Source organism: Carassius auratus, chromosome 40 (assembly GCF_003368295.1).
Source record: "Carassius auratus strain Wakin chromosome 40, ASM336829v1, whole genome shotgun sequence".
Taxonomy (NCBI): Eukaryota; Metazoa; Chordata; class Actinopteri; order Cypriniformes; family Cyprinidae; genus Carassius; species Carassius auratus.
The window spans coordinates 18,073,506-18,085,267 of NC_039282.1; the positions used below are offsets into that span (position 1 = coordinate 18,073,506).

Here is an 11,762-nt window from a genome sequence, read left to right on the forward strand (position 1 = left end):
ATATATATATATATATATATATATATATATATATATATATATATATATATATATATATATATATATATATATATATATAATTTTCTTCTTTTTTTGCCATTCAATTGTATAATTTATTTTTATAATTTTTACATTTTATCAAAACATTATACATTGGGATACAATTATGATTTAAATATACTGTTAAAATGTAAAAATATATAAAATTAAGATAAAAGCTCAATAAAAAAAATCTAGAACAAATTGGTTTAGTAGTAAGTAGGGTTTTTTTTTAAGAAATAACATTTGATCCATTAAAGGGACAATAAGTAACTTTTTAGGTATTTTATTATCTAAAATCAATATTTTTATTCATAAATATGCCCTCAATGGTGTACAAATACCTATGTCAATGTTTAAACTAATCCTCGTAAATGAAGAATTTATTATCTTTGTATACATGGGACGGGTAGGTTGACGGAGGCTTCCATGTAGTTCCGCCATCTTGCAAAACTATAATAGCAGAGAGGGACAAAAAGTACTAAGCCAACGCGTTTCCACAGCGCGTTTTCGGTCAGAGCCAGAAACGCAGGTGCAGAGCAGTGAGAGGCGCTTGAAACTGCACCGGCAAGTTTAAAAGTCTGGATTGCATTCTTATTATGGACCATACATATGCCGCGCCACAGGAGAAGAAAACATCGTCGCCAAAAAAGTCAAAAATAGAACGTAAAAGGAAACGTGACCGTAGATTACAGAAAACAAGAGTTAATGTCGGGGAAGCTTTTTCTAGGTGGAAAGAGCTAATGCTTGATAAAGATTTCAAAAGAGACGCTGAAGTGGCCAGTTTTCTTCTCGACAGGTAAGTCACTGTTACAATCTATATTATAATATTTTTTTTTATATCTAACAATGCATATAATTCAGAAAATATAACGAATAAATTAGACATAACTACTAATTACAATATTTCATGTTTTCCACAGTCAGTAATTCATACTGTAACATTCGTTTGTTAGTTGTCATGTTGCAGTTTGTTTGAAATAACACACCTGTTCACCTGAAGGAAAACTCGACGAAGTGCTATTAGAAGACATCCCGTCAAAGCTTTTTGGTACATATCGCCTACCGTAGATGCAACGCGCATTTGAAAATGTGAGACGCTGGAGAGCAAAATTAGTTTGAATGCAAAATACAATTTCACCACTAGATGGGAGTAATTCCTACTTATTGTCCCTTTAAACTGATGAAAAGAGAAAGTATAAAGAATTTAAGGAATTACAAAAAAATATAATAAAAGAAAAAAAAAGTTCCACAAAAACATTAAGCAGTGGTTTTCGACGTTGATGCTAACAATAAAAAAATGTTTCTTAAGCAGCAAATTACCATATTATAATAATTTCTAAAGGATCATGTGACTCTGAAGAGTTAAGTAATGGCTGGACTAAATTAGAATAAAAGAATAAAATAAATTATATATTTTTTTAAGTGTACATTTTAAAATAATATTCAAAAAATTAGAATATTAAACTGTTGTTTTAAATTGTAATAATATTTCACAATATTACTGTTTTTACTATACTTTCATCAACCAAACATAGCCTTGATGAGTATAACAGACTTCTTATAGATAACTGTAATTGTTAAAAATAAATATTTAAAATGAAGATTACTGCACCGTGAAGAAATCTAGTATAGATGTCAGGTCCTCAATTTATTTAAGGTTCATGTTCTTCAAGAAAAATATAATTGTCTTTTTTTTTTTTTTTTTGGTGAAATACAACCCAGACATGTTCTTGACAGGTTTCCTGAGATCCACGTTGAGTAAGTACACAAATCCAGATGATGAAAGAAACTTGAGGAGAGGACTCAATGTCTAGCTGTGGGCTTGAGAAGAATTATCAGCGCTCTTGAATGATACGAGACATTGTTCCCTCAATACAGGCCTATTTCCTTTCAAAGAAAGATCGAAAACGGTGCAGTTTGTGTAATTATATGAGGCAAACTGTACCGTACACATGCAAAGTTTAAGCAAAACGTTACAAAGAGACCACAGGGAAAGCAAAATGAGCAAGCTCACTGACTGAGATTACAAGAACAGAACACAATTCAGTTGCCTTTAGCTTAGTGACTAGCAACGAAACACTAGTAGACTGTTATGCACACAAGTGAGAAGCTGTTCTAATGGGTTGTGAATGGTCTTTCCTCAAACAACATTTGCTGGGCATGTTTCTGAACAGCATGTTGGACGTTTTGCCACATTGAGTTTGACATTAAGAAGTGAAGTGTATGCAAACGTTATTTTTTTTCCATGCTCCAGAATCTAAACTGAGATCTAAAGTGTCTCTTAATTAGCATTACTCAGAACAGCTTTCCCCCTTCGCTCCACCCACTTCAATAAACAACACCAGAGTCTTTTCAAAAGTCTACAGACAGTGATCAATCTGGAATAGGCTTGTTTGTTTTTAATCCTTTCCACATTGATGTAATTCTCGGGAATCTTGTGGGCATATATTCAGCTTTCACTGAGCCAGATTTCTCAAACCATAAGTTTGGAGGGAATTCAAATAATGGCTTACGCAACCATGCAGCAGCATCCATCAGTCAAGATCAATCAAGGCAAGCATTAATGAAACCCACCAGCAACGAGACACTCATTCAAAACACAGAGTTTTGCATTTTCAGTCTAGTTCTGAGGAACAATAGTTCATGCAAAGATATTTACAAACTTAATTATGAGAACCGATGCAGAATATCTGGAACCAGCTGACACAAATGAGTCCTGACATACAGGGAGCAGCGAGATCTCTGGAGGACGTTTCTCACACAAACATATTGTGTGGCGTCTCTTTTCTGGATCCCACAGAAGAAATTAAGTCTTACAGATTTGAAACTGGAACAACATAGATGATACAATATTTATTTTGTACAAAGTATTGCTTTAAAAATGCACATTTATTTTACACAAGTTTATTTTTATTTGATCGAAACAATGAAATAATGATATTGTGAAATATTTGTACAATTTAAAATGACCATTTTCTATTTTAATATAAACTACCGGTCAAAGGCTAGAAAATATGTTATATTGTAAAATAAATAATAATAATAATAATAATAATAATAATAATAATAATAATAATAATAATATAAAAATACAATAATAATAAAAATTATATAATAAAATAATGATAATAAAATAATTTAGTATTTATAATAATATTAATAATAACAATACTGTAAATGGTAATATTGTAAAATATTGTAAAAATAAAAAATAAAAAGTCTCCGTTTGAATATCTATTTTAAAATGTCAGTTATTCCAGTGATGGCAGAGCTGAATTTTCATCACACGCTCAGTTATTATCAGTTATTATCAGTTTTTGCTGCTTAATATTTTTGTGAAAACCATGATACATTTTTCCCCCCAGATTCTTTAGTGACTATAATCTTAAAAACAGCATTTATTTGTAATTTAAATCTTTTCTAACATTATAAATGTCCTTACTGTGACTTTTAGGTCAATTTATTGTGTCCTTGTGGAATAAAAGTTTTTTTGTTTGTTTGTTTGTTTTTTTTTTACTTTTGAATGGTATAGTATCAAGGTTTCCATAAACAGCACTTCTGTTTTCAACATTGATAATAAGAACTGTTCTTGTGCACCAAATATAAATTACATTATAAAATATATTACAATAAAAACTGTATTTTAAATTGTAATAATAATAATAATAATATGAAAATGTTCACTTTATTTTTGAACAAATAAATGCAGCCTTGGTTAGCATAAGACACTTCTGTCAAAAACAAACAAATATTTATGAACTTTTTTTTGACTTTGTGACATCTTAGAAATCTAATCCTAAAATGCATCTTCAGCTTTATAACCAGCACAATCTGTAACCGTGATCCATTAAACAAACACTTCTCCTCAAACAATCACGTTCCCACCAGTCGCATTCCAGCAGAGAAGCGTCATGCGGAGAAAAGTGAGAGGACCTTTGTGGTTTGATCTCACCCTGCACTGTTGTTTCTTCCCAGCTGCCCCTTCCCAAGTCAGGTCACCGTGACCCGCCTGCATTTCCACCACACTGAGCTGGATTAGAGAAGAGGCTCGTATTTCGTTAACGTGGAGATGGGCTACAAACAGGGGCCTTCTTTCTACACCTCGATCCAGTTTCCCAGCTTGGGCACACATGGATTACTGGCCTGCATGAGAGAGCCAATGACAAGAGCTCTCCACAAAGCCTGGGATCAGACAGTTAGAGAAGGCTCTCTCAACACAGACTGCATATAGGGTGCCTGAACAGAGAGACAGCTGTTGTTGCCTGGCCACAGCCCATTTAAGACCTTCCTCTCCAGCAGGGCATGAAGAATCGGGGGGACGGTGAATTACAGTGGTATGGTCGCTCTCTTTGAAGGCATGATGCCATTCCCGGAGAGATAATCAACAAGAGAGCGAAGGGGGAAAGAGAAATCTAAGGAGCTCTGTAACCCCCTGGGGTTCGTCTGTTGGAGTGTGCTGCCGGGATCTTCCAGTGTTTCGAAGTTCAAACAGACAGCTGAACCGGAGATAAAAGCTATTCAGACTCCCAAAAACTGCTCAGAGTGTGTCTATGTGTCAGAGATGTGGCTTATTCGTTTTCACTGTGAGCTGTTGTGCTAATGTTGGCGATGAGAGTTCGAATCTGGACCGCAACATTTCCTAATCCTGCTTTCCCCAACATTTCCCATCATCACGGTGTTATAATTTCAGCAAAAATGTCATAACTAAATGTGTCTACATGTCAGGGCCGTGGCTTAGTCGTTATCACTGTGAGCTATGGTTCTCATAACAGCAAAGGGAAATCGAATCTGGCTCGCAACATGTCCTAATCCTGTTTCAGCCAACATTTTCCGTCATCTCTGTGTTATCATTTCAATAAAAATGTCATGACTGAAAGTGTCTACGTATCAGGAGCAATGGCTTAGTCTTTATCACTGTGAGCTGTGGTGCTCATAACAGCAAAGGGAGATCGAATCTGGCTCGCAACATTTCCTAATCCTGTTTCCTCCAACATTTCCGTCCTCTCTCTGTGTTATTATTTCGATAAAAAAATCTCATAAGCAGAATGTTTCTACGTGTCAAAGCTGTGTAGTTGTTCACTATGAGCTGCAGTGCTAATAACAGCAAAGGGGGATCGAATCTGGCTCGCAACATTTCCTAATCCTGTTTCCTCCAACATTTTCTGTCCTTTCCATGTTATAATTTCATAAACAGTAAGCAAAATGTGTATATGTGTCAGATACATGGCTTAGCAGTTATTGCTATGAGCTGTGTGCTCAAAAGGGCAATTGGAGTTTGAATTTGGCTCACAACATGTCCTATTCCTGTTTTCCACATACTATACGCTCTCCGTTATCATTTCAGTAAACAAATGTCAAAAGCAGAATTTCTCTTTGTGTCAAAGACATTGCTTAGTAGTTATTACTATGAGCTGTGATGCCCATGAGAGCAGAGGCAGTTCGAATCTGGCTTGCAACATGTCACAATCCTAGCTGGACATCAGATAAAAGTAAATATAGTATCCAGGCTCCCTAATATAGCTCAGAATCTGTGTCAGAGCTTTGGCTTAGTAGTTATCACCATAATCAGTGGTACTCATGAGGGCAAAAGGAGTTTGAATCTGGCTCGCAACATTTCATAATCCTAGCTAGACGTAAGAAAACAGACAATGAGGATTCAGGCTCTCAATTATATTGCTCAGAATGTGTCTATGAGTCAGAGCTGTGGCTTAGGTTCTCATAATGGTTCAAATCTGGCTTGCAACGTTTCCTAATAGTGTTTCTCCAATCATTTCCTGTCCTACTCACAACAAAACCTAATGGTTTCCCCCCAACACAACTCCCATCACCCACTGGTCAGACTAAAAGGCAGAACTGCTCCAATATAATCTATAAAAATAATGTTTTGGCAGAGCCACGTTTGCACACATGCTTAAACTGATCTGTAGTGCTCATGAGGGCAATCTGAGTTTAAATCCAACATGCAACATTTCCTAATCCTGTTTCCTACATCATTTCCTGCCTGCTTCCTGATGCGGTTTTTAAAAAAGCCAAGAGGTCAAAAGAGGTCAATACACACTATAAAGCCTGAACAGGCATGTTACAATAAGACCAGGCCAAACTTCTGTCCATGTACAGACAGTTGAGCAGTTTAAATATAGTTTAAATGTTATTTAGCCTCTAATAACAGATATGTATGATTTAGCTTTAAAATGAAAAGTTAAGAATGTCACCTCTATTATTTTCAAACGCCTGTTTTCACAGTCCAGAATCACCCAGGAACAATCTTGTCTAAGAGGACTCACCAAACCAGTACCTGCAAGTACCATTTCTCCACTATCTCCGGATCAGATTTGGGTGAGAATGCCAAGCAAAACAGCAGGATGGCTGTGTAATAGTGGAGTAAAGCAAGTTCAGACACACAAGTGTTCAAGTCGTCAAATTCAAACCCCAAAACCACTCTATTCTACTAAATTATGCTGAAGTATCTGTACTTCCTATCAAAACAATGGGTGAACTTCTTAATTCCCCGAACAGGAAAGCTTTAAGGGTAAATCTCATGAAAACTTTCACCCCAAAATAAATAAATAAAAAATCATATTTTGCTAAAATAAATTCAGCTTGGGAATATTATAGAATCTAAAAAATTATCACTGCATTTAAACAATATGTAAACTTTATTTGATCGATATATAAACGTTATATGTGCTTAATTGTCATAAAAATGATGTAACCATGCAAAATATCAATGATCCTAAAACAAACTTTAATGTGTCTATTCAAAAAACAAAAACAAGACGGGTTTCATTTAGCTGCTCAAAAAACCGAGATGCAATCCTCCATGACGCTTAGCAGTCAGGAATGCGACTGAATGTTATGAGGTTTGTTTTGGAGAAACTGCACATCTGCATAAGGATGAATTTGTTGACGGGCTGAGGTGATAATTCATAAAAAGTGCAGATTTATTTCCAGAATCCTTTAAAGCAATAGTTGAAAAGCAATTAATATCATCATCTATTCACCCTTTTGTTGTTCCGAACTCCTATCTGTCCAACTTCCTCAGATTTGTGAAGAAATCTTTTGAGTCCGATTTTTTTCAAGAGTGATGAGCAGTACAGTTGTGAAACGTATGTGTTTCTCAAGATGCCACTGAGGTGTCAGTTTGCTATGCACTGAAGATTCGAATCATTGTTTGAGTTCACAAAACCACCTGACTGATTCGTTATCAAATCAAAACTGATTCAGTTCCTGAGATCCGATGATCCAGGTGCAGTGGTTAACAGCCAACTAGATGTATCTGCATGCTAAATTTCATGCATGCATGCTTTAACAATTACAAAATGCCTATCAACACAACTTTATCTTTGGCTGTTATCGTCTTTTTAGGTGAAAAACAGTGTGTAGGTGGGGTTTTACAAGCTGTTTGACTAGTCACGGATCTCTGAAAAACAAGCAAAAGGGCGTAATGTGAACTTTTCTTCTGCTCTTACAAAACAAATCATCTGGAAGAGCTTCTGAAGTGTCAGACACTAAAACAACAAAAATCTTAAGGTGTTTCTGTCAGTCTCACAGCTATTCTAAGGTTAAGTGTGATTTCTATAGTAAAGATAATGACTCTTTTTAAACAGGTTTCCCCAGCACTCCTCCCATCTGCCATTGGTCACAACAAACAGATAGCCCCGCCCCCAAACCTGCGCCATTAGTTGAGCCATTGACCCTGTTGCTGGGCAGGTCGGGAGGTTCAATCAAACAAAGCAATGTTTAGAAAGCACAACATAGACAAAGTGTTTATACTTTTTTTCCAAAAAGAAACCAACGCCTACTAGTATTTGCATATTAAACTGAGATAAGAGAAAGTATTTTAACATCGAAACTAACCATACAATATTGTCCTTGGCTCTAAAGAATAGGGTAAACCACAAGTGCTTTAATGGAAAAAGTAGGCAATCATTCACTACCCCCTCAGGCCCCAAAGCATTAATTAGCCAAAAACATCTGAAGCATTGAAGCGCATAACCAATAAGTGTGTGTTCATGTGTACCGACATGAAATTCGTGCAGTTAAAAGTAGCATGTGCACTACATTTGTATACATCCATATACAGGCATAAACTCTTTAATGATTTCCACACTTCAAAAATACCCCAGACCTCCATTTAGATTAAGTTTGTAGTACAAAACCACTTAATTTCTTAACATGCCGTGTTTACAATGCCTTGAAATTCTCAGGGGTGGCAATGACATTAAAAGGCTTGAAGGAAAAACAGAAGATTGTGAGCAAGAGAGGAAAAGAAGTGTGGGTGTAACTGATTAAAGCGTGGCCAGCGCTCTACAAAGGAGAACAGCGGTTTACCCTCTCTCTTTATGAAAAGGAGGAAGCAATAAATAATCGGTCGGGACAAGCTATTCAAAACATTGGCATCCCCTCTTTATTGGTGAACTCTTTGCTTTTGGCCAGTTTGGTCTGGAAGTCTTTCATGAACTCTGATGGGAACGCAAACAATAAGAGGCCAGAAAAGTTAAATGTACATATAAGGAACAGATGGAGGACCAATTTGCAACTTATTAGGTCAACTGGCAACATGATTGGGTATAAAAAGAGCCTCTCAGAGTGGCAGTGTTTCTCAGAAGTCAAGAAGGGCAGAGGATCACCAATCCCCCAAATGCTGCGGCGAAAAATAGTGGAGCAATACCAGAAAGGAGTTTCTCAGTGAAAAATTGTAAAGAGTTTGAAGTTATCATCATCTACAGTGCATAATATCATAAAATCGCATACGTGGTCTTTTTTTTTTTTTTTTTTTTTTTTAACAACTCAAAGTATAAAGGTCTAAATATATCTGCATATTAATCTGTGGTAGGTGCTGTACAGAAATAATTCCAGAATTAAGCTCAATGGGAATCAATTCAAGGGAAGTGAGTGCTTTTTCTTGATTTAAGATGTAATCTTTTTAGGAAATTAAAGATACAAGTTTTATACGTGCACCAATATTTCAAATTAGGCTAAAACAAAAAATAAATAGCCTAGTGCGGAGTTGGCAAACCTTGGAAAGCTCTTGTCCAGCATCACACTGCCGGCAGGGAATACAGTTTCCAGACTTATCCTGGTATTCCTGCTCCCTGCAATCTCTTCTCTCCTCGGCCATTACTGCAAACTGTGAGGAACATGAAACTAAGATCATTACTTATTCCATAATATCATTGGAGGTTTACCAAATTGAAGTGCAAGTAAAAGATAGCATAAATGGAAGTGTACAGTCATTTAAATCAAATCTCTTTCTCTTAAAATCTCTTAAAATGTAAAAGTTAGCAAAAGCTGTTAATATGAATGAAACATACCATAACACACAGTGGAAGGACGAGTATCCTCTGAAGAGGAAAACTGGAGAGGATCAGAGCGCGGGGCATTGTGAAAGGTCTTTCTCACATACAGTACACTGTGAAAGCACAAATCCTTTGATGAATGATTAATGGAGGACGCTATTTGCATTATCTTTCAAAACAGTGTGAACTCCAAACAAACAGTGATTATTATAAATAAATACCCTTTGGTGCCTTTTTTAAATGTTCATAATAAAGCATGATAAAAAGGCATAATCTGTAGATGTATAATTTTTAAAGAGATGAAGTTAGACTGAGTTGGAAGAAAAGTCCTTCTATAGGATTGTATTAGCTGGAAGTATCAGGCATTTCAAATAATTGAATAATCTTTAAAAATATAGGCCAATAATGATTATCAGATAAATCAGACCTAATAAATTATACATACCAACATGCAAAAAAAAAAAAAAAAAAAAAAACATAAGATGATTGCAAGATTATTTATATATTATATGGAAACACCTATATTGACATATTAACATGTATATATAACTATTTATTAAAACTGGCCAAAAAAAATAAAAAATTGGCCGATAATTATTAACTTGCCAGTTATATAGGCTACTTGAGATCCGAGAGAGATCTATTACTATTGTTGTTGTTTTTATTTATGTAATACTACATTGCGTTGTGTACATATTGAAACCAGACTTCAAAACATAATAATGCATACTATAAAACATGGATTTGTAGCCCACTTTTTGACCTGAAGTGAAAAAAAAAAAAAAAAAAAAAAAAAAACATGCTTGCACTATGTGTGTGTGTGTCGTGTAGATTTCTTAAGGCACTGATTTTTGGATTCATATTAACGAGCTGAGGATCAAAGCAGCGCTGCAACTGTGTGCAAAACTTTCTTACCGGTAACGAGTCGCTCGTGAGATCGCCGTCTCCTGCGGTAAACTGATCCAGTGCGCTCGCTGCTGAGGTCTGAACCCGTCCCGTGTCCAGCTCTGAAGTAAAAGCTCAGATGAAAGCCTGCGGTCTGATGCTGATGCCTGTAATCTGATCTCGCATCAGCATGTACATCAAAGCTTCAGACACGTCCTGGATAAAGCGCTTTAAACGAGCTTGTTCATTCACTTACAGCCCTCCATCTGTTAATCCGAATATCTGCACATGCACAAACTCCGATATGGAAACAAGAACGGTCTAAACTGCACGATCCCGATGCGGGAACGGCTCGGTCTGGTGTGATGTGATCTGATCTGCTGCGCGTGTTTGACGCAGAATTCCCTTTCATCAAGTGACGTCACCTGGCGAGCAGCGATTGGCTGGATCAGAGGAATCCTTTCACATCGAGTTCGATTCTTGAAATCTATTCTCTTGCATTCAATGTTTCCAAAAAAAAAAAAAAAAAAAAAAGTGCAAGTGAGTTAGACAACAGAATACCAAACCAGTGGCATTTATTTAAATAAATAAACACACGCGTTTCAAGAAAAAAAAATAAATAAATAATAAGCTCGTGAGTTTTTTTTTAAATTATTATTTATTTAATTATTATTTTTATTTTATTTTTATTTTTATTTTTATTTTTTACTGGACGTAATGGATGTTCAATTAAATGATGTAGATTCTCATGTTCAGAGATGTACTAGTACTGGTGGCCCTCTGCTGGTCATTTCAGAGAATTACAAAATACAATTGACAATAACTTAAATACACATCAACTTAGCGTAAATAATATTTAATGCATGGTTTACATTATATCCATCCTACTATATTTAGCTATAGGCAGTAGGCTGAAAGTAACCGTCAGGTTTTGTTAAACAGATCATGTTCATAGCCAATGTCAGGCTATATCGAGAGACCATAAAGATGGAAATAACAGAAATGAACCTGCAATTAAATAGTATCCTGTCATTCAATTAATGTGCTAAAAGGCGGAAGTGTCACTATAGTGGGTTACAGTTATGCTAATATAAAGAAAATTATAACGAGTATAACAAACTCAGTTGTGAGAGGCCATATTTAATTTATTTGAAATACTGTAAAACAGTAATTTTGTGAAATATTATTACAGATTAAAAGGGCAGTTTCTAATTGAATACATTTTAAAATGTAATTTATTCCTGTGATGCAAAGCAAAATTTTCAGTTTTCAGTGTCAAATGATACAGAAACTATTCTAATATGCTGATTTGCTGCTCGAGAACTATTTATTAAACCCATGCTGAAAAAATATTTTTTGTAGAAACTGTGAAAGGTTTTTTTCTTCTTTTTTTTATGAATAAAAAGTTCAAAATACAGCATTTATTTAAATAAAAAAATCAGACACTTACAAACTTTTGTTTCCCTCAATCAACATTTTTATTAAAGCCAACATGAAATCACTTAGCAAAAGGATATTCACAATTGCTATTTTTTT

At 35.2% G+C, this 11,762-nt stretch overlaps 1 protein-coding gene across 2 annotated transcripts in view; it reads right to left on the reverse strand.

The window, feature by feature from the left end:
• The window catches only part of LOC113058750 (tumor necrosis factor receptor superfamily member 19-like), a 31,167-nt gene extending 20,549 nt beyond the window's left edge, over positions 1-10,618 (reverse strand). Inside the window, exons 1-3 of one of the 2 annotated variants that reach the window (XM_026226939.1) lie at positions 10,257-10,618; positions 9,357-9,454; positions 9,062-9,172 (exon numbers count right to left, since the gene is read on the reverse strand). In XM_026226939.1, the coding sequence (XP_026082724.1) occupies positions 9,062-9,172; positions 9,357-9,425 (180 nt within the window). In that variant the 5' untranslated portion in view covers positions 9,426-9,454; positions 10,257-10,618. The remainder of the gene's footprint in view (positions 1-9,061; positions 9,173-9,356; positions 9,455-10,256) is intronic. The other variant, XM_026226937.1, reaches the window with a different exon arrangement.
• Between the last annotated feature and the right edge of the window lie 1,144 nt (positions 10,619-11,762).